Source organism: Microtus oregoni, unplaced genomic scaffold (assembly GCF_018167655.1).
Source record: "Microtus oregoni isolate MIOR12 unplaced genomic scaffold, Mior012 000026F_ref0000081, whole genome shotgun sequence".
Taxonomy (NCBI): domain Eukaryota; kingdom Metazoa; phylum Chordata; class Mammalia; order Rodentia; family Cricetidae; genus Microtus; species Microtus oregoni.
The window spans coordinates 34,816,638-34,838,745 of record NW_024543085.1 but is presented as its reverse complement, the minus strand read 5'-3'; the positions used below and the strand labels follow the sequence as shown (position 1 = coordinate 34,838,745).

Below are 22,108 nucleotides of genomic sequence, written 5' to 3'. Positions count from 1 at the left end.
ATAAGTTAGTGAAGGGAATGACCATGGTGGCTCACTCCTATAATCCTAGCTCTGGAGAGGCTAAGGCAGGAGGATTGCTAGTTCAAGGCCATCCTGGAGTAAAGAGAGAGACCCTGTCAAGAAAGGTGATTTTAAGAGCTGTGTCCTGAAGGAGAGACATAGAAAAAAACAGACAAAGGAAGGGAGGAAGGGTGGGTGGGTCAGAGTTGTAGCTCAGTTCCTATTATACTCAAAGCCCTTGGCTCTATCCCCAAGCCCAGGAATAAAAAATGTATCTATATTAGTCCAGTAAGTTACATATCAGAGGAGCGAGAGGAGACTATGGTTTCCCCTGTGAATGAGTAGTAGGAACTACAAAGTCACGTGGTAAAGGGACACAGAGAAGTATTGGGACCAGTTTGTATGGAGTCAGGAGTCAACAGCTCCTCATGAGTTCTCACCCCTCCCTCCCCTGAATTCTTGAGTCACAGCGGCAGGCCCACTGCAACCACCTGACTGCAGAAGAGCTGAGCCGCCTCTCTGACTCTCGTAGATCTTGGATGAGGTGGAAAAGAGAAGAGGCATTTCCCCTGCTCTGGTGCAGCCCCTCATGAGGAGCGTCATGGAAGCCCCTTTCCCAGCCCTGGGCAAAACCATCATTGTCAAGAACTTCCTGCCAGGCTCGGGAACTGAGGTGAGCCGTCAGACTCGATTCCTCTGTCAGGAGAACAGGTGGCCCAGCCAGCCAAGTCCCTGTGGCTGGAGCGGCTAAGTCTTTCAGCAGGCCATCCAACTCAGTGGTTTCCTCGAGCCCTGCTCGTAAACCCCACCCTCAGTCCCATCTGTGCAGACCAGGCTTGGCTTCAGGGAACAGCCCACAGAGCCATGCTGCACAGCGTGTGGTTTTTTGAGACATGCACTGTGTTTCCATGGCTTCTTTTCAAAGCCTGTAGTCGATCATCAGTTCACTGGCTCTCTTCACGTTTGAGTCTGCATTGCTTTCTAAGTTTATAACTTGAACTGTTCCTTTCATTGAAGATCATCTTGGGTGCTACTTAATATTTACCCTAGGCTTCAAAGCCTGTCATTTACTTGGTCAGACCCTGTAAACGTCAGAACACTGGTCCTTGGCTCTCTGCTGTAAACCAGTTGCTTCTAGACACAGAAGAGGTGAGGGTGCATTGGGAATATACCAGATCAACCCAGTTTTTCAGCACTGAGCTGAACCACACCCATACAGGTGTAGTAGCTTGGCTGTGGGGTTGTAGCTGGAGGTTAGGAGTGAGGGAGCCCCGGCATGTGGAGAGTATTCAGTGGGTGCTGTAGCAGGAGGACCTAGTGTTCACTGACGTCGCTATACGAAAGTCAGCTCTTCACAGAGAAACTTAGAGACTCACACATGCAACATGCGATAGATAAATCCAGGGTCGTGTGAGCAAGTGAGGATCAAGATGATAAACGCAGCAGCTAGAACCTAGGAAAATGCACACAAGTGGTTGGCATGTGTGCAGGGTGGTGCGCACCTGTGACCCCAGCCTCAGAAGGTAGAGGCAGGAGAGTCAAGAGTTCAAGGCCATAGAGCTGGAATGGGGCTCAGTGGTTAAGAGTGGTGATTGAGCCCTGTGGTGGTGGTGGCGCACACCTTTAATCCCAGCACTCAGGAGGCAGAGGCAGGTGGATCCCTTGAGTTTGAGGCCAACGTGGTCTACAGAGTAAGTTCTAAGACAGTTACATGGAGAAACTCTGTCTCGGGGAAACAAACAAACAAACAAAAAAAAAGAATGCTGGTTGTTCTGCCAGAGGACCCAGGATCAATTCCCAGCACCCACATGGTGGCTCATAACCATCCTCTAGTTCCAGAGGACCTAATGGCCTCTGTGAGTACTTCATTGTCTGTACACTGTGCACATTCATGCAGACAAAAACACCAATACACGTAAAATATTTTTTTCCTTAAAAGCACTTACTGATCAAGTCAGTGACTTGAGTTTGATCTCTGGAACCCGTGGTGGGAGAGGAGAACTGACTTGTGAAAAACATCCTCTGACCTCCACCTGCGTGTGAGCCTTGGCACATATGCAACTGCCCTCATACACACATCATGTACAGACACTTACATACATATGTGCGTACACACACAAATAAATAAATAGTTGAGGGCTAGCCCAAGCTACATAGAAAATTTGAAGCCAGCCTGAGCTACATGCGTAGGCCTGGGATTTTCTTCCAGCAGTAACAGGCCTTCAGAAGACAGGATTTTCTCCCAGGACCATCCAAGGGGCATACAAATGTGCTCTTCCAGGAGGAGCCTCCTTCAATGGCCAGGGACCACGCCCATCCATTTCCCTTGTCTCCAGGAGGCCTGCTATGTAACCAATCCTACTTTCATAGCTGCTACCATTCCCTGGCAGGTGATTGAGCTGTGTCGGCCCCTGGACTCCCGGCTGGAGCACGTGGATTTTGAGTCTCTGTTCTCCTCCCTCAGCGTCCGGCACCTCATCAGTGTTTTTGCCTCCCTGCTCCTGGAAAGGAGGGTCATCTTCATTGCGGACAAACTCAGGTACCAACCTCTGTTGCTTCTAAAAATATGTGTAAATGGTGCCCGGTCTGAGACCCTCATGATGTAGAGATTGGGTTCCTGGGGAACAAAGATGACCTGGAGGCCTTCACGCTCATGGTGTAAAGGGAGGTAGGACTGCATGCTGCAGATGCCTCTCTGGTGTTTGCCTGCTTTCCGTGTGGTGCACTGGGAACTAGGCACTTGTATGTGTGGGAAACGGAGGTGAGAGCTGTGTGACCCTGCCCTCTCAAGTCTCGTTCCATGGCACCATGTGGGGAGGGCTTGTTAGGGGCAGTGAGTTCATATGGCAAAGGGTGGCACAGATTCTGACCTAGTGTTAAGACCAAGAACATACTGCAGGCAGCAGGAGCTTTCCGTGTGAGGTGAGGCATCGGGAGATGCTCGACATGTCTTGAGGAGCCATGAGGCAGGCAGCTCACTGCCTGGAGTGGAGAACAGGGTTGGTCAGGAAGAGATGAGCAGGCAGGGAGGACAAGGGACAGCTCAGAGAAAGACCACAAGATTAGGGGAAAGAGCGCAGACTTACCCAAGGCATCTCTTCCCTGTTTGTTTTTATTGTTAATAAACCAAACCATACAAATAACACACACACACACCTTACCCAAGGCAGCCCTTCCTTGTTTGTTATTAAGCCAAACCATACAAATAACACATACACATGCACACATGCGCGCGCATACACACACACACACACACACACACACACACGCACGCACGCCTTACCCAAGGCCTTGTTTGTTATTAAACCAAGCCATACAGATAACACACACACACCTTACCCAGGGCATTCCCGCCCTGTTTGTTATTTAAGCAAACCATACAGATAACACACACATACACAAACATATACACACATGCCTAGCCCATTCGTAGCTCAGTGACACATTCTCTAAATCAAAAAGACCACATCACAAATCGAAGAAAATCCAGAAGTAAATAAGAATTTGGTTATTTAATCCAGCACTCAGGAGGCAGAAACAGATGGAGCTCTGTGATTTTGAAGCCAGTCTGGTCTAGAGTGAGTTCCAGGACAGGCTCCAAAACCACAGAGAAACCCTGTATTGGGAGGGTGGAGGCTTCTAGCAAAGGAAAAATTTATCAATTCAGGCCTTTAATCCCAGCCCTCTGGAGACAGAGGCAGGTGGATCTCCGTGAGTTCAGGGGCAGCAGTATGGACCACACAGTAAGACCTTATTTAAAAAACCAAACCAAACCACTGAGTTGAGCTCAGCAGATAAAGGAGTCTGCCACCAAGCTAGACAGCATGAGTTCAATCTCCAGGACCCACATAGTCTAGGAGAGAACCTGCTCCTGCAGGTCATTCTCTGAGTTTGGGGAATGTGTATGCTCATGCTCACACACACAATCAATGTAAAAAGCATTCTGCCAAAGCATCAGCTTTCTTCAAAACAAGAGAATGGGAGCATATTTGGTTGCTGCCATTCCAGAAAGGGCTACAATTAGGGCCACCAACTGGCTGAAGTAGCAGAGGCCCCTGAGGAGAGAAGCTCCTCTGGGAAGAAGAAATGCCAGGAACCAACAAAAAAAAGCATCAGTGTCTGTGGTTTGAAGGGGAAATGCAACTCTGAGCTGTGGAGAACAAAAGTGGGGGGAGAAAGGGGACAGAAGAATGAAAAAGACATGTTTCAACATGGGCCTCATGGGCCGGGGGAGCATAGCATCCCGCCCTGTCCTCCACCGTAACCATCTGGTCACCTTGATGCAGCTCCTCTTTGGACTGTTGCCGCTTGGCTATTCCCTGACTGCCCCCATCTCACATCTGAGCTCTCGTTCACCTTTAAATGTCACCATTATTGTGTTCCCTGGGCACTTCTGTCAGCTCAGGAAGCAGGCCCAGTCTTCAGCCTGCAGCTGGTGCTGAGAGCTGGCAGTTCTCCAAGCTCCTGGGCACTGGGGAATTCAGACACAGAGTTCTCAATGTTGGGGCCCAGGAAGCTAGGGATGAGTAATAACCCTTTAGTGACCAGGATCAGGTTTCATCGGCTCTATGGTAACTGTCTCCATGTTCTGGAAGGCACACTCCCCACTCCCTAACAGCCCCCATTCCCTTGATTCTTAAGGTTTGGATTTGGGGGAGAAAAGAAAGGGTGTATTTCAGAAAGGTCTTGCCAAGAAGTGGGGACCAACTAAATAAACCCAGAACCCTCCAGGAGTGGAGTTGGGGAACTCCCTAGGGAACTTCCTTCTAGCATGAAGATGTTAGACCAAGGGAGGCCAGGCTGGAGAAAATGCCTAAGATCACGAGTGTGGCTGGAGCTGAGCAGGCCGAGCAAGCATCAAGTATAAGTTTTCTGGTCAGAGTACAGCGAAGGGAAAGGTAGAAGAGATGGGGAGAAGATGTCTGCCTAGACAGCATGGAGTCCAAGTGTGAGGAAGCAAAGTGTCCAGGAAGGAGAGCCACCTCCTGTCTCTCCCTGGACAGATTTCTAAGGGGACACAGTGGACACTGGCCAGCCCCCTTGAATGGATCCCCTCCTGAGTGGGCTCTGGGCCTCAGCTACTTCTCTACGAGGGCCGCTGGAGTTTTTCTCCTCACCTCACCTTCCATGGGGCTGACATCCTGTTCTTGGAGATGTAGTTGCTGAACAGCATATGGCAGGGAAGGAATGTTGGGGACCACAGAGGGGATATTTGTAGGGGAAGAGGAGGCAGCGGGAACATGGCTTTCCAGTAACTAGACTCCATATATGCCTGTGTGAATAAACTACCTTAATTGCATTTTTATTAGTTACTTATTTTTGAGGTATTGCCTCGTGTGTCCTAGGCTGGCTTCAAACACTCTATATCTAAGGGTAACTTTGAGCTGACCTGTCTGCCCCCACTCCCAGCTGCTGGAATTACAGGCTTACACCACCAAGCCCCGGTGTATTTATGTGGGATGGAACCCAGGGCTTCTCGCAAGCTAAACAAGTAACTCTGTCAGCCTAGCTGAGCTGCATCACATCTTTTTTTGTTTGGTTGTTTTTTTGCTTTTTGAGACAAAGTTTCTCTGCATAACAGTCCTGGCTGTCCTGGAACTTGCTCTGTAGGCCAAGCTGGCCTCGAACTCACTGAGATGCCCCTGCCTCTCAAGTGCTGTGATCAAAGGCGTGCGCCACCACCGCCTGGCTGCCACATGCTGTCTTAAATTGCATTTTAGTCCCTATCCAGCTTCCACACAGGTCCATCCCTCCCCAATCACTCTGGGAGTTTTTCCCAGAGTCCGCCCTTACTCCTGGGTCTCAGGGATTGACTGAGCCCCGGAGACTCTGACTTTCTGGGCTCCAGTGTCTTGTTTTCCCTGTAGGCAAAACATGGCTCCCTCTTGCCCAGTGACTTAGTTACCCATATTATACTAACCCCATACAGATTTAAATGGGTGATAAAAATAGTGACCCACAGATCCCGAGCTAGGAAGAGAAGAGAACCTAACTGGGGTAATGAACACAGTGGCTGGGTGCAGCTCAGTTGGCAGGGAGTTCACCTTGCATGCACAAAGCCCTGGTTTCAGTCCCCAGCGCTGCTCACTCACTGTGGGGCACACATTGTGATCACTGCGTGTAGGAGGGCTTGGCCAGAGAGTTGAAAGTTGAAGTTCATTCTCAGCTGCATAAGGCATTTGAGGCCAACCTGGGCTAGATAACAGCCTGTTTCAAAAACAGTAAAGAAAAAAAGAACAATGAACACAGGCTGGAAAGATGGCTCAGGGGCTAAGAGCACTTGCTCTTCCAGAGGAAGACTGCCAGCTCCCACATGGAGGCTCACAACCCTCTGTCACTGCATGTGACCCCATCTTCTGGCCTCCACAGGATCAGGCACACATAGGATGCCCAGACATATATGCAGGGAAAATATCATATTAATTTTTAAATTTAACCTAGACGAGGTGACACATGCCTTTAGTTCTGCATACAGGAAGCAGAGGCTGGTGGATCTCTGACTTGGAGGTCAGCCTGGTCTACAGAGCAAGTTTTATGACAGCCAGGACTATACAGAGAAACCCTGTCTTTTAAAAATAAATAAGTAAATAAATATGAATTTTTTATTAAGAAAGAAAAAGAATTGGGCTGGGCGGTGGCGCACGCCTTTAATCCCAGCACTCGGGAGGCAGAGGCAGGCAGATCTCTGAGTTTGAGCCAGCCTGGCCTACAAGAGCTAGTTCCAGGACAGTTAGAGCTGTTACACAGTGAAACCCTGTCCAGAAATAACTGGATGAATGAATGAATAAATAAATGAATGAATAAATAAATGAATAAATGGACAAATAAATGACAAAGAATGCTGAGCACATCTGTAGGGACTGAGGAAGTGTGCAGCCTTCACCTGCCCACTGCCACATCACATAGGTGCTGGGTCACCTTACTGAAGGAAGCCAGGTGTAGAAGGGCTGCCTAACAACGGTGAAAATACTGAGGTAGCTAGGAGGTGCAGTGCACAGGAGGGACAGGTGGCAAGACAGACCCTGGGCCCTGTGTATCCACAGACGTGCAGAAAGTCTCTGTCAGGTAGGCCAGCCTGTGCATGCTGCCTGTAATCCCAGTATGAAGCGACCAAGGTGGAATGGTATTGAGTTTCAGGTTAGTCTTGTCAGCCTAGCGCGAGCCTGTCTTGAAAAAGAATAAGATTTCTTCCTTTCTTTTGTGGCTGGAAAAGCTAAGTGTTTTTCTCCAGAACCTTTCTCAGTGGCCTTCCAACAGGGGCCCCCGTGGGTAGATGTAACTGGGAATCCTCCAGGTTTCTCTCAGATCTGAAATGACCGGACTCCATGGGCCAGAAACGTCCAAGCCTCCAGGCTCTCTGATTCATAGGCCTGGTGGAAGGATCTATTCCTTTTGTTTGTTTGATTTATGGGGTAGTAGCCATGGGGAACTGAAGGTTCTCTGTCCAGGCCTTAACCAGCAAGGGCCTGGGGAGTGGGCTGCAAGTATCTAGAGCTGAGATTCCGAGAAGAAAGTCATTAGCATCCCAGCTGCTGCCTTCATCTGACGCTCACTGGGCTCGCAGTCCTGCTCGGCTGAGAGTGGACGGAAGCAGCTCCTTGTTCTCCTCCTCCTGTGTCCCAGTCTCAGTGAGGCCACAGCAGAGCATGAGAACAGGATGCATGGAAACCGAGGGCGTGGCCCTGTGACATCCCTGGTGGGCCTTAGCTGCCCTCGGCCCCCTCCCCGCCCACGGTGCATTTCCTTGCCTCTGCTGTGGAGTCTGAGCCCTGCGAGAGAAACTTGCTGGGAGTCGATGGCAGACGCTCTCAGTTACAGAAGGGTTTTAAGTTGAGCCAAAAACCTATCAGATTTAAAATAACATTTTTGCTCTGTTTCATCTTTAGGGTGGACATTGAGTGTTTCTAAAGGCTCTGCCAAGCTCAAGTTGGACAGATGGGAAGCAAAGAATGCTGTTGTGATGGCTTGTTCTGTTGCCATAACAACCCAGATAAATATTTCCCTATGCCCATCTTCATTTCCTTTATGATAAACATTTTGTTTTTTATTTACTAACTTCAACTCTTAAAAAGCTTCAGCCAAACCTGTAGACCAGGATGGGCTGTAGCCAGGGTTGCACATAAGCAAGTTTGTATGAAAGTTTCGGGTGACGGAGTGTTTAATATTCAGTGGTCTATCTTTTTATACTACAAAAATCTCGAGCTGAGGGTTCATCTCATAGCTAAGGAGGAGGAGGAGGAGGTTTGCAAATCTTGGGTTTTTCACATGGATAACTACACAAATTCACGTGTAGCTGTATGTATCCATTCTTTCATTTATTCTGCTTGGTTCATTTTTATTGTCTCCATGAGCTTCAGTGAGATCCATAAGCTTCTAGAGCCATCGACGCCCAACAGTGTTTGTCCTGGGCCTGTCTGCAGGCAGTGGCGGTGTCTGCTATCTTTGTGCTCTAGCACCCAAAACACTACGCTTTGAGGATCCAGCAGGCTCTCGGGGTGGCTGACAAGAGTCTAAAATAAATACATCTAATTTAGCAAAAATCTATGGAAGGAAAGTATTTTAATAGCATGATAGCACATTGTAAAGTCACGGTGAGGAAAACAGCACACCGGTAGAGTACTTTTACCCAGCACTTGGGACAGCCCAGCTTCACTCCCCAGCACTGAAGAGCAATTATGAAATGTTTGCTGGAGATGTAGCTTAGTTGGTAGGGTGCTGACCTAGCATGCTCTAAACCTGGGTTCCAATCCCCAGCTCCTAATAAAACCAGGCGTGGTGGTCCAACACTAGGGAGCAGGAGGGTGAGAAATTCAGTACATAATTCAACGCTACCTGGGTCTCAACAGGGGAAGGGTGCATTCTGACTAAATATGAACGCCCTTGTTTGTAATATGAACACCAGGAAGATGGCCTTTGGAGCACAATTTAGAGGCTAACAAAACCATACATAAATGCTGTTGTCCTCTAACCCGTCTCTGAGTGTACTTGGCTGGGACATGGTCCAGCTCTTTCGCCTCTGTCCAGCCTTCCCCTTCGGGACTTCCTTAAACAGACGAGACCTGCAGATTATCAGGGTTATCTCATAGTTCCTCCAAGTGAGACACCGTCATTCTTCCATCCAGGCCTGCTAACAAGCCTTCCTGTGACATCCTTGATTCATTTTGTGGCCTCAGGATAAAGTTCCCATTTCTAGCCCGTGGATGTGCCAGCTTGTACAGATTCAGAGTTTGTGGGTGCTAAAGCTGGGGGCGGGGGGATACTGCGGCTCTTCCAGGCTGGCTCACACCTTCCATGGGGAAGAGTGTGAGGCCTGGAATGGTGAAGGACTCCTCCTAAAGTCACACAGAAAACAACCAGTTCTCTTTTAAAAAAAAATATATATATATAGCCTGGTCTATAGAGCTAGTTCCAGGACAGGCTCCAAAGCCACAGGGAAACCCTGTCTCGAAAAACCAAAAAAAATAAAAAAAATAAAATAAAAAAATATTTATTATGCATACAATGTTCCTCCTGCACGTATACTTCCATGCCAGAAGAGGGCACCAGATCTCATGACAAATGGTTGTGAGCAACTATGTGGTTGCTGGGAATTGAACTCAGGACCTCTGGAAGAGCTGCCAGTGCTCTTGGGCTCTGAGCCATCTCTCCAGCCCTTAATAAATTTCTTTCCTTTCCTTTTTTTTTTTTTCCCTCCGAGAAAGGGTTTCTCTGTAGCTTTGGTTCCTGTCCTGGAACTAGCTCTTGTAGACCAGGCTGGCCTCGAACTCACAGAGATCCGCCTGTCTCTGCTTGGCGAGGACACGCTCCCTGGGAGGTCTCATCACATGCAGGACAACCTGAGTTTTGCCCTCCATTCCTGTTTTTGGAAGAGCTGTGCAGCAGGGGAGAGGCCCTGTCCTGGAGGCCGGAGAGTACCGCCTGAGTCATAATCTGAGCGATTCCTGAGTGTCTTCATCCAGGAACCCAAGCACCCAGAGCTGAAACATCTTCTCCAGATGTTTGTACTCACAGACACATCCTGATGTTCCAGAACAATCCTTCAGTCCTTAGGATCCACCTCCCTATACTAACCATCCTGAGACCTGACCCCTCTCACCTGCGTCCAGCACTAAGCCCTCTGGCCCAGCCTCCTTCCCGCTGTGGCATTCTCTTCCCACCCCTACACTGCACAATCAGTCACAGCTGTGGGAGCTTGATAGCGCCTCACCCCCAGAGTAATGGGAGCCAGCTGTGAGAGGGTTCTCCCTGGCCATCTTCACAGATGCTGCCTCTTCGGCAACAGCCAGTGCTCCCTGAGGCGCTCTGGCTCTGCCCAGCCTTACTCCAAGAATCACCCTTAGCCTCTGTTTTCCCTCTTCCTTGCAGCTCCCACCCTCCGCCCAACCCATGCACCCGAGATTCCATCAGCACTTCCTGCAGTAACTGGGAAAGACATACAAGCTATGCTCAGAGCCCTTCATTTCTTCTGTGCCACTTATGCTCAAGAAAGAATGGCCACTACCGCTGTATTCAGAGAATCCAACATTTTTTGTTTTTCTGAGATAGGGTTTCTCTATAGTTTTGGAACCTGTCCTAGAACTCCCTCTGTAGATCAGGTTGGCTTCAAACTCACAGAGATCCACCTGCCTCTGCCTCCCGAGTGCTGGGATTAAAGGTGTGCGCCACCACCGCCCAGCTCCAGCCTTTCCTTTCCATGGTGCCCAGAACAGAGGAGCAGAAAGGAGGGGGTCTCTGGCAGCTGCCTGCTGTCTGCCCGTGCACTCTGTGCTACTTCCCTCCTGTCCAGCAGTCTGGGTGTTGATGATAACCAGGTGTGGCAATGTTTGGTCCTCAGCTGTGGCTCTTGTAGCAGAAATAGTCGGAGTACATACCTCTAATCTGTGCGTTCAACTCAGTCCAGCACTGAGAGGTAGAGCCGTGCAGATCAGGAGCTCAAAGTCATCCACAGCGACATAGTAAATATGAGCTGAGCCGGTCTAGGGCCCTTAAAACCCTTTCTTTTTAAAAAGAAAAAAAAGTAAGGCCCTAGGTTCAGTCCCCTGTACTGGTATGATATGGGAGGTCCTTCTGTATGTGTATCGCGTTTATTAATGAAGAAAGCTGTTTTGACCAGTGGCTTAGCAGAGTAGAGTCAGGTGGGAAATCCAAACACACACACACACACACACACACACACACACACAGAGAGAGAGAGAGAGAGAGAGAGAGAGAGAGAGAGAGAAGGTGGAGTCAAGGAGACCATGTGTCTGCTGAAGGAGAAAGATGCCAGAACCTTACCCAGTAAACCACAACCTTGTGGCAATACACAGATTAATAGAAATGGGTTAATTTAAGATATAAGGGCAAGCAAGCTAGGAACATGCCTGAGCCATTGACCAAACAGTGTTGTAATTAATATAGTTTCTGTGTGATTATTCGGGTCTAGGTGGCCGGGAACTGTAAGCAGTTTCTGTGTACACTGGTAGGTTAAAAAGGAAATCATTACCTTGAGATCGCTTTGACGAGTGAGGGCTGTGGATGTCGTTTGGTTGCTGGAGTTCTTGCCTACAAGGCCTTGAACCTCATTGATCCCTAGCACCTCATAACTGGGGCATGGGGTGTACACACACCTATAATCCCAGCACTCAGAGGGTAGCAGGTCAGGGTCATGCTGGGTGGTTATAGAGAGAGTTCAAGGATACCTCGGACTGCATGAGACAGTTCCTTCGTATAAAAAGACTTAATTTGTTGGTCGTTTCTGCAGTGCTGGCCTTAGAACCTATGACCTCATCTGTAAAAGTTCTTTCATAATAGTTACCCAGGGCTTGTCAGTCCCTGTGGCTGTTCTAATGGCTTTAATTCTCTAATATGACTACCTCCAGTTCACCCATTTTCCTGAAAAAGACACAGCTTTGTTCTATATGACTGAAAAAAACACTAAAGAGCTGAAGAGTCGTAATTTCAGTGGTTAGGGGCTCATTGTCTTCTTACAGAGGACCCAGGTTCAGTCCCCATGGTGGCTCACAGCTGTCCATAACTCCAGTTCCAGAGGACCCAGGTTCAGTCCCCATGGTGGCTCACGGCTGTCCATAACTCCAGTTCCAGGGGACTGACTCCATAAATAAAATTTAAAGTCTAAAAAAAAGAAAAGATGTTTAGACCTCCATTGTATACATACCACACTCTCCTTGTCTGTTCCTCTGCTTTTGGGCACTGAGGTTAGTTCTGTAACCTAGCTTTTGTGAATAGAGCTCAGTAGACATCAAAGATCTCTGTGAAGTGTTGGTTTGGAATCCTTGAGGTAAATGCAGGGAGTGGTTGTACGGTGGAACAATTGTTAGCTTTTTGAGAAACCTCATGTTGACTTCTAGAATAGCAGGCGACCCTTCTACCAGCAGTGTGAAAATGGTTCCCTTTGTCCAGATTCTTACAGCATTTGTTATTTGGGCTTTTTGTTTGTTCTGTTTTGTTTTTTGAGACACAGGTTATCTCCATGTGTTCCTGGCTATCTTGGAACTCACTATGAAGACCAAGGCTGGCCTCGAACCCACAGAGATCCATTCTTACTCCTGAGTGCTGAGAGTAAAGATGTGTGCCACTACCCCTGGCTGTTATTCGGGGTTTTTTTTTTTTAACAATTTTTGTTGAGGGGGCTGGAGAAATGGCTCAGAGGTTAAGAGCACTGGCTGCTCTTCCAGAGGTCCTGAGTTCAATTCCCAGCAACCACATGGTGGCTCACAACCATCTGTAATGAGATCTGGCGCCCTACTCTGGGGTGCAAGCATACATGAAGGCAGAATGTTGTATACATAATAAATAAATAAATCTTTAAAAAAATTTGTTGATTTTTTTTTTATGGATGTATTAAAGAGCATGTGCATAGGAAAACTCTCAGGAACCTGTTGTCTCCCTTCACTGTGGGTTCTGGAACCACACACGGGTTTTGCCATTTTTTCCTTATGGCTGCCATTCTGACCGGGGTAAGAGGTAATCTGAGTGTAGTTTTGGCCTACGTTTCTCTTGATGGTTAGTGAAACTGAACATTTTTTATAGGCATGTTGGCCATTTGTTTGTTCATCTGAGAACTGTCTGTTCTAACCAGTGCTTCGCTGGGATGACTCCCAACCCTCCTCTCCACCCTCACCCACCCTGAACCGGCCTTTGCCTCTGTCTGTCCCCTGCAGCACGCTGTCCAAGTGCTGCCATGCCGTGGTGGCGCTCATCTACCCCTTCAGCTGGCAGCACACCTATATCCCGGTGCTACCGCCCGCCATGATTGACATAGTGTGCTCACCCACGCCCTTCCTCATCGGGCTGCTCTCCAGCTCACTGCCGCTGCTCAGGGAGCTGCCACTGGAAGAGGTGAGCCCCATGGGATCCCTGCACCGTCCTTCCCCAGGGCACACAGGAGGGGAGTGCTGGCCACACACACACTCATGTGCAACAATAAGTGGGGGATGGGAGGCCACAGGGCCAGCCAGGGAAGTAGCTCTGTGGGGTAGAGTACCAGTCTACCATGCAGGAGCTGCTAGGTCCAGCCCCCAGTACAAGAAACAATTCTATTTAATGAAGGCTAGAATTAAAGAAAGGCAAAATACATCCTTAAAGCTGGATGTGGGTGTCGCACCCCTGCACCCCAGCACCCGCCAGGCAAGGCCAGAGGATCTCAAGTTTGAGGTCAGCCTGGGCTATGTAACAAGACACTGTGAAATAAACCCACCAATGATTGTAATATCACTCAGGATTTTTATAGACCAGTGCGCAGGGCAGGAAGTGCTTTGTGGCATCTTTGCAGTATTCAGTCCCCTTCCTCTAGTTTGTGAACTGCCCTGTGTACAGGGGACCCCCGCAGTCAGAAGCAGAAACCAAATTCAGCTCTGAACTTGGTAAGAATTGCCAGTCCATCTGCTCCGTTATCTCAGGGCTGGGGATGCTCGTTCTTTCATTCTGTGAAGACAAGGAGCTTGTGAGGGTCTCTCAGCGTGGCAGAGCCTGTTTCCAGCCGTGTCCAGGCCATCCCCACACACACACTGTCTTTCCTCTGTTTCCAGCCCTGTCTTTTCTTGGCCACCTCATGGTCTGCATAAGGGTCCTCTCTCAGGCAGCACATACGCATGCCCTTAAGCTTTTTGTACACAGGCATCTTGTTCATGCCACCCTTGTCCTGGCTCCACATCTTAGTCCACACTGAGGAGAGACGTGCTCCCTCCCCAAAACTATGGCTAACAAGGGCACACAGCCTGCAGCCTGACAGTGTCCCCCAGACCACACTCCTCTGTTAGTGTCTTCTCTTATCCCTCTGGAGAACCGTCGGTGCAGGGAAGAGCTCGGGGATGAAAGGGTGAACCCCCAGAGTGGAGTAGGGCAGAGTTAAGTAGAACTGCAGAAAGTAGGGACCTCTGGCATCTTTTTTCACCACCCCCCCCCTCCCCCCGCCCAATAACCCATGAACAGACAAACAGAGAAACCCTCCTGTAGTGAGAACGGGGCTGAGAATCCAGCTGCTGACACCAGCCTTCAGTACAGTATGGACACTGCTCAGTCCCTGTCAGAGCACACAGACACAAGCATTCACCCGACCTCCAGCTGCTTCAGTACCGAGGAGGAAGATAACTCCAGACAATTCTCATGGCCTTTCCTCTGCCCTGCAGGTCCTTGTGGTCGATCTCATCAATGATCGGTTCCTCAGACAGGTGAGTAGAACACCAGCTCGGCGGCTTCCCCTGTGCCTTCGCGCCTTCCAGAGGGTTCGACCCTAGCTCCGAAAGGCTCTTTAGCAAGCCTGGACTTGCCAGCTCAGCTGGACAGTGGGCCACCCCAGGCCAAGTCCAGCCAAGAATGAGGCTTTTGTAGAGGAAGGCTTTAGCAAAGACTGGTTTTCACCTGTACAGGCACAGAAAGGCTTTGACCAGTTAATGATGGAGCGCAGGCTGGAGAGATGGATTAGCAGTAAATAGTTTGTACTGCTTAGATGAACTTGTGAAGAGTTCGTTTTCCGGCACTCTTGTCAGGCAGCTCACAGCCACCTCTGACAACAGCTTCAGAGGGATTCCACAGCTCCTCGGGCTCTGTGCTCGCATGCACGGACACTTAAAAAATAAATCCCAATTCTTATAAAAAGGACACAGGAGAGCTGATTCAGAGGTTAACAGCACTTGCTGATCTTTCAGAGGACCGGAGATTAGTTCCCAGCAAAACATTCATACACATAAAATTAAAATAAATAATTTTTTAAATTTATTTATTTATTATGTATACAGCATTCTGTCTGCATGTATCTCTGCAGGCCAGAAGAGGACACCAGATCTCATTACAGATGGTTGTGAGCCACCATGTAGTTGTCGGGAATCGAACTCAGGACCTTTGGAAGAGCAGGCCGTGCTCTTAACCTCTGAGCCCTCTCTCCAGCCCCCAAAATAAATAATTTTTATTTTAAAAAATCAGGACACACCCAGGCATGGTGGTGCCTCCCTGTAATCCTCGCATACAGGAGGAGGCAGGAGAATGGAGCATTACAGGAGACCCTGTCTCAAAAACAAACAGAAGCCAGGTATGGCTTATATATGTAATTCCAGCCCTTGGGAGGAGGCAGGGGGATTGCCTTAAATTTAAAGCCACCTGGGCCACACAGTAAAATAGTGAGTTTAGAGTCAACCTGTAATATAGAGACCTTCAAAAATTTTTTTTAAATTATAGAGGAGTAAAGACCCAAATGATATACATTATTTTGCTGATTTTTTTCCCCATTTCTTTTCTGCTTGTTTGTTTTGATACTGGAGATGGAGCCCAGGGCTTTCACATACTAAAGGGAAACTCTACCAACGAATCATTCTCTCAGCCTAATTCTGTTTTTCTCTTTAAAAAAAAACAGTAAGAAAAGACAAACAAGTAGAAAGAAAATTGTATGTGTGTACATCTTAAAAATATTTGACAGGAGCCGGGCGGTGGTGGCGCACGCCTTTAATCCCAGCACTCGGGAGGCAGAGGTAGGCAGATCTCTGTGAGTTCGAGACCAGCCTGGTCTACAAGAGCTAGTTCCAGGACAGGCTCCAAAACCACAGAGAAACCCTGTCTCGAAAAAAAACCAAAAAAAAAAAAATATTTGACAGGGGGCTGGAGAGATGGCTCGGTGGTTAAGAGCATTGCCTGCTCTTCCAAAGGTTCTGAGTTCAATTCCCAGCAACCACATGGTGGCTTACAACCATCTGTAATGAGGTCTGGTGCCCCCTTCTGGCCTGCAGACATACAGACAGAATATTGTATACATAATAAATAAATATTTAAAAAAAAATATTTGACAGGAGCTGGCCATGGTAGCACATGCCTTTAATCCCGAGCTCTCTGGAGTCAGAGACAGGTTGATCTCTGTGAGTTCAAGGCTAGCCTGGTCTACATGCTAAGTTCCAGGTTAGTCAAAGCTATACAGTGAGACCATGTTCTTCCAAAAACAGGTTGACAGGAAAACCTACCAAAACATTAGGCATGTATTGGGAGGAGGTTAACATTAGGCATGTATTGGGAGGAGGTTAAAAACAGATGGAATTGCCGGGCAATGGTGGCACATGCCTTTAATCCCAGCACTCGGGAGGCAGAGGCAGGCAGATCTCTGTGAGTTCGAGACCAGCCTGGTCTACAGAGCTAGTTCCAGGACAGGCTCCAAAGCCACAGAGAAACCCTGTCTCGAAAAACAAAAAAAAAAAAAAAAAAAAAAAGACAGATGGAATTATTTTCAGTGATTTATAAACATTCATATCGGTGCTGGTGGTGGTGGCAGTGCTGGTGGTTTTGGTGGTGGTGCTGGCAATGGTGGTGCTGGTGGGTAGTGGCTAAGGGCGGTGGGGAAGAGCTACCGAGAGCCCATGGAGCCCTAAGCACTTTCACAAGAGAACTGTATAATGTCTAAGAAGTGGCCCATCTTACAAATGAAGGTTCAGAGCTCTTACGGCTTGTGAAAACTGGAGTGGAGATTTAGACCTCAAATCCCTGGTTCTAAGCATGTTCCTCCAATGAGAGCTAAGGGTGGGTAAGATAGCTCAACAGGTAAAGGCTCCGGGTAACGTTTAAGCCTCAGGGTGGAACAAGAGAACCACACATTCCTACACACATGCATATGCACACACACACACAGTTTAAACTATGAGCTGAACTGCCCGCCCAGAGATGCGACTGGGACATGGCTAGCCAGGTGTAACTGTGCCCACCTGCATCTCCTGCCCTACAGATGGAGGACGAGGATTCCATTCTGCCCCGGAAGCTTCAGGTAGCCCTGGAACACATTCTGGAGCAGAGGAATGACCTGGCCTGTGACCAGGATGGAAGTCCACTGGACTGCGTGCATGGTAAATGCCAGGACTTTGAAACAGCTGGGTGGATGGGTGAGAAAGTAGGAGCATGAGGAGAGAAAGTGGGGTTCCACCTTTCGTCTGGATTCCATTCCAGACATAATTGTAGGAATTTTTCCCACTTTCTCCATTTAGGTCCTAAAATACCTCAAGGGGGAAAAGGCAGCTTTTGGTGCCCTTTCTCTTAGAGGGTCGCGGGTGGCTGTGGAGGGAGGAAGCTGCTGCTGTTGTCAGTAACTGACTGTCTTGGGCTCTGGCCCACCAACTTACTATTCCGGTCTTTGTACCCCATGCTCAGGCCCTGAGTTCAGCCCCTTGAATGAGGTGGTGTCTGAAGCCTTTGTCCGATTCTTCGTGGAGATTGTGGGCCACTATTCCTTGTTCCTGACGTCGGGCGAGGAGAGGAGCCTGCAGCGAGAGGCCTTCAGAAAAGCTGTCTCCTCCAAGAGCCTGCGCCGCTTCCTGGAGGTCTTCATGGAGACCCAGACTTTTCGTGGCTTCATCCAGGAGCGGGAACTACGCAGGCAGGATGCCAAAGGTCAGAACACCACAGACCCTGCTGGGCAGTGAGGGTGCAGCTGTCTAGGCTCTAACTGGCCGACGAACAGGGGTAAGGGTGTAGATAAGGATGTAAGCAGGGACGATATTGCGGCCTCCACAGGAGCTCTGTCATCCGGCCACACCTGAACAGTGACCCTGCGCTGTCTCTGCTTCTCCCACGGTTCCCCTGTCCCTCCTGCTTCTCTGCAGCCCTCTCCGCTCTTCCCAGCTGCCTTTCTTCCTGCTCCTATCTAGGGACTGTGGAGGGGATAAAGATTCAGGAGCGTCTGTTCTGGTACCAGCAGCCTTGGGCCAGCGCTGCAGAATGTGGCATCCTGCTTCCGTGACCATCCACGCCAGCCTTTCTTCCCCCTCTTCTCTGAATTCTCTCTTACTTCTCCCTGTCCCCATTTGTGCAGGCTCCATCATGCTCCTAGGGAGAAAGGGAACAAGAAGCAAAAAATGACGGAGACACATGTCCCAGACACTTGGTCCCTTGTCTCGGCCATTCTGGGAATGTAAAGTTAGAAATGCTGGTAAAGGAGGTTTTGATGGGAGCTAAACCTGGGAAGGGAAGGCGCTTGCCTCTGGAGCATGGCTACACAGAGCCCAGAAGGTTCTAGAAGAGCAACTGGCCCCACCCCTGGGATTTCTCTGGTGCTGTGAACTCAGCTGAGAGCCCATACTTCCATAGCTGTTTACACGGGAGAGACAGGCAGCCACGCTTGAGGCTCTGACAAGGATTTCCACAGGACAAGAGAAATTTAATTACAGGGTATGAGGAGACTGGCCTCATCCGAGGTTCTCTTCAGGAGAGCCGCCAGTTCCACTTTAGGCAGGTTTACAGGTCACTAGGTCACTAACTGGTAGGAAAGGTAGCAGAAGGGGGGGAGGGGCAGTGATGCACGCCTCTAATCCCAGCAATTGGGAGAGAGGCAGAGGCTGGCAGATCCCTGTGAATTCGAGGCCAGCCCGGTCTACAGAATGAGTTCCAGGACAACCAGGGCTACACAGGGAACCCTGTCTGGGGAGAGGGGAGGAGGTAGCAGGAACGAAATGGGACCTCATGTGTGAGCAGGCTTTTGCAGCATTCCACAGACAGCTATTACACGGCAATTACAAGTTAGTGAAATTCCTTATAAGCCTCAGGCCTGAAAGCATGTTTGTAGGCACAGCTGTCTCTCAGAAGCAAGGCCTCCCTTACCTGTTCTGGCGAGGAAGGGGTTTGTGAAGAAGCGCAAAGGATCTAAAATGTCCTGGTGTCTCTTGTCACCAGGTCTGTTTGAGGTCCGAGCCCAGGAATACCTCGAAACCTTGCCCAGCGGAGAACACAGCGGAGTCAATAAGTTCCTAAAGGGTCTGGGTAAGGCCTGAATCCCCATCCCCAGTCTCTATCTAAACCGTCTCTCCTGGACTCTTAGCTACTGCAGACCCCAGAGCCACGAATCCTCAGTGATACAGGAAGCTGGCACTAGACTGACTGCCTCTCTTAATGTGACAACATTGTCATCATTGCCACAGTCCCCTCCACTCCTAAGCCTTTTGGGAACCCAATAGAGGAAGCAGGCCTGGGGCCAGACAGGGAATGATATAAGTGGAACTCCACCCGGCCTCCCAGAGCCCCTGGGTAGGAGGGTAAGACAGCAGCATCAGAACTACAGTTTAATTGGCAAGGAGGTCCTCTAAGAATAGTAGTGCATACCTGCGCCCCTGCACTGGGGAGCTGAAGGCAGGAAAAGTCAGCAGTTCCATGACACAGCCAGCAAGCTGGCTCAGCCAGGTGAAGGCACTGGCCACAGGAGCCTGAGGACGTAAAGGTGGGAGGAGAGAAGTGACTCCACACAGTTGTCCTGAGTCCTCCACGTGTGCCCTTCCCTTCCTCCCTCCCACAAGGCCTCTTGTTCCCGGCTGCTCAGCCCTGAAATAACACACAGAAACTATATTATTTACAATATTGTTTGGCCAATAGCTTAAGAATATTTCTGACCAACTCTTACATCTTAATTTAGCCCATCTCCATTAATCTGTGCATCACCATGAGGTTGTGGCCTACCAGCAAAGTTTCAGTGCTTCTGTCTCCGGTGGCTCCATGGCTTCTCTCTGACTCCACCTCCTTTCTCCCAGCATTCAGCTTAGTTTTCCCTGCCTAACTAAATTCTACCTTGCTATAGGCCAAGCCAGTTTCTTTATTCATTAACCAATAAAAGCAACACAAGACAGAAGGACCTCCCACACCATTTCCCCTTTTCTGTTTAAACAAAAAGGAAGACTTTAACTTTAACATAGTAAAATTACATATAACAAAACAGGTATCAAACAAGAATTATAGTACATCTCTGTACATCTAGAAAACTAACATGACTACAAGCTTGACTATTATAGATAACTATTAACCTATATTTCTTTTTTTTTGTTTTAACATTTTTTTAATTTTTTTTATTTATAACCTATATTTCTTAATGAGCTGTACAAACACAATACCTTAATCAAGAGCAGAAATACATATACACAATGTAAGAAAATTGACCTTGACTTTGTACCAATAAACCAAGATCCATACCAATGCAAAGTATTCATCTCTATATCATACTTTCTTTCCTTTTCAGGCAATAAAATGAAGTTTCTCCACAAGAAATAACCCTCATCTTGGCTCAAGGGAAGACCTCCTCCACTGGGACCACACATTTCCAACAGAGGTCTGAGAGGCTGTGGGCTGAAGGCAGTCCCTAGCCCCAGCTCCTCCTAGAATGGGGCCTGTGAGCTGGGCACGTGGCAGGTGCTCAGGACAGCCCTGGAAGGGACCCGCCAACATGCAGCTGTTGTTACTGTGGTTTGGATCTTCATTCTGTCTTGCCAGGGCTAAGAAAACTCCCTCCTGCCCTACCTCATCTCTTCTGGGTCAGCTGTGGAGCCAGGAGGAGGGAGGAGATAGGTAGAGTGGCTGCCACCACCTATCCAGGTTCTTGTGGACTGGTCTATGACGCCACCTGGTGGCAGAGACTGTGAGCTTCGCTGTTCTTGACTGGGGTTTTTTGCCCCTTACAAGGAAGTCACGTAGACCTGTTCTTGCCCTAATGCCACACATAAAAAGAGGAAATCTTGTTAATTGTTAATAAAATATTCTTAGGGTTCTGAAATGGATATCTCCGCTGGCCTAACCGTGACACTTAGACCTCTGCTGTGAACCTATTCCTCATAGCTGACAGACCTTTCAGGCTTCTGTAGTTGGTTCTCTTATTGAGAGGGAAGAGCTGGACAAGGTCACAGTCAGCTGACCTGTGTGGGACAGTGGGAGTCTGTGAGGCCTGTGTGCACACAGGAAGGTTCTCAGGCTGGCCTCGGACTACCACCCCAATACTGTGGACACCCAATGGATTGTATGAGAAAGTAACTAGCCCACCTGGCCTGGAGTGGGGCGGGAGTAGTGGGAGGGGGTGTGGCTGAGGCGTTGGGGGAAGCCTGAGTGAGAATGTGAGCTTGGGGGCTCACACAAGCGCCTCGGTTTAGTTAACTTTAATGATAGCAATGCTCTGTGTATTTTTATACTGCCCCTAAGTGATCACTTTTAGTATTTTGGAATATACAGTCTTTTCTAACTTATTTTCTATTATACTGTTTTACTTAAGAACTCCAAGTGAATGAATAAACAAATATCTTTATCAACATTCCTAGTGAGTGTATAATATTATGAATGTTTTTGTATTTGACTTAAGCATAAAAACAAAAATAAATTTGGGGAAATGTGCTAGACCACGTGTATGAGGAGACTTTTTTCCAGCGTTTGTCACATTAAAGAGAAACACGCTGCCTGCGTAAAGAATCAAGAATCGGGCCAGCGAGGCGGCTCCTCAGGTGAAGGCGCTGCAGTCTGGCAGCCTGAAGTCAGACTCTACGGGCTACAGAAAGGTGGAAGGAGAGAACCCACCCCACAGCGTTGTCCTTAGACCTCCACGTGTGCCGTGCCACAGGTGCCCCTAACCACGCACACGTCACGTGTTAGTTCTTAATTCTTTAAAGGATTGGTGAGTTGGCTTTTAACACATTCATAAAATAAGAACGGCAACATGGCCTGGCCCGTTGAAACACTTGCCACCACCAGGCCTGACCAGCTGACTTCAGTCCCTCGTACACCCTGGTCCCACAAGGTGCCCTCTGGCCTCCACATACGTCGTACCGTGTGCTTAGGCACATATGCAAACACAAACGGAGTAAAACATTTACATAGAAATTAATGTGTATGTGACTAT

At 48.7% G+C, this 22,108-nt stretch overlaps 1 protein-coding gene across 2 annotated transcripts in view; it reads left to right on the top strand.

Annotated features, from left to right (window-relative positions):
- The window catches only part of LOC121463473 (DENN domain-containing protein 2A-like), a 96,709-nt gene extending 75,445 nt beyond the window's left edge, over positions 1–21,264 (top strand). For both annotated transcript variants that reach the window (XM_041675711.1, XM_041675710.1), the window contains 8 exons: positions 533–673; positions 2,391–2,539; positions 13,164–13,341; positions 14,631–14,672; positions 17,201–17,318; positions 17,620–17,859; positions 19,138–19,224; positions 20,468–21,264. In XM_041675711.1, the coding sequence (XP_041531645.1) occupies positions 533–673; positions 2,391–2,539; positions 13,164–13,341; positions 14,631–14,672; positions 17,201–17,318; positions 17,620–17,859; positions 19,138–19,224; positions 20,468–20,499 (987 nt within the window). In that variant the 3' untranslated portion in view covers positions 20,500–21,264. The remainder of the gene's footprint in view (positions 1–532; positions 674–2,390; positions 2,540–13,163; positions 13,342–14,630; positions 14,673–17,200; positions 17,319–17,619; positions 17,860–19,137; positions 19,225–20,467) is intronic.
- The last annotated feature ends 844 nt before the right edge of the window (positions 21,265–22,108 follow it).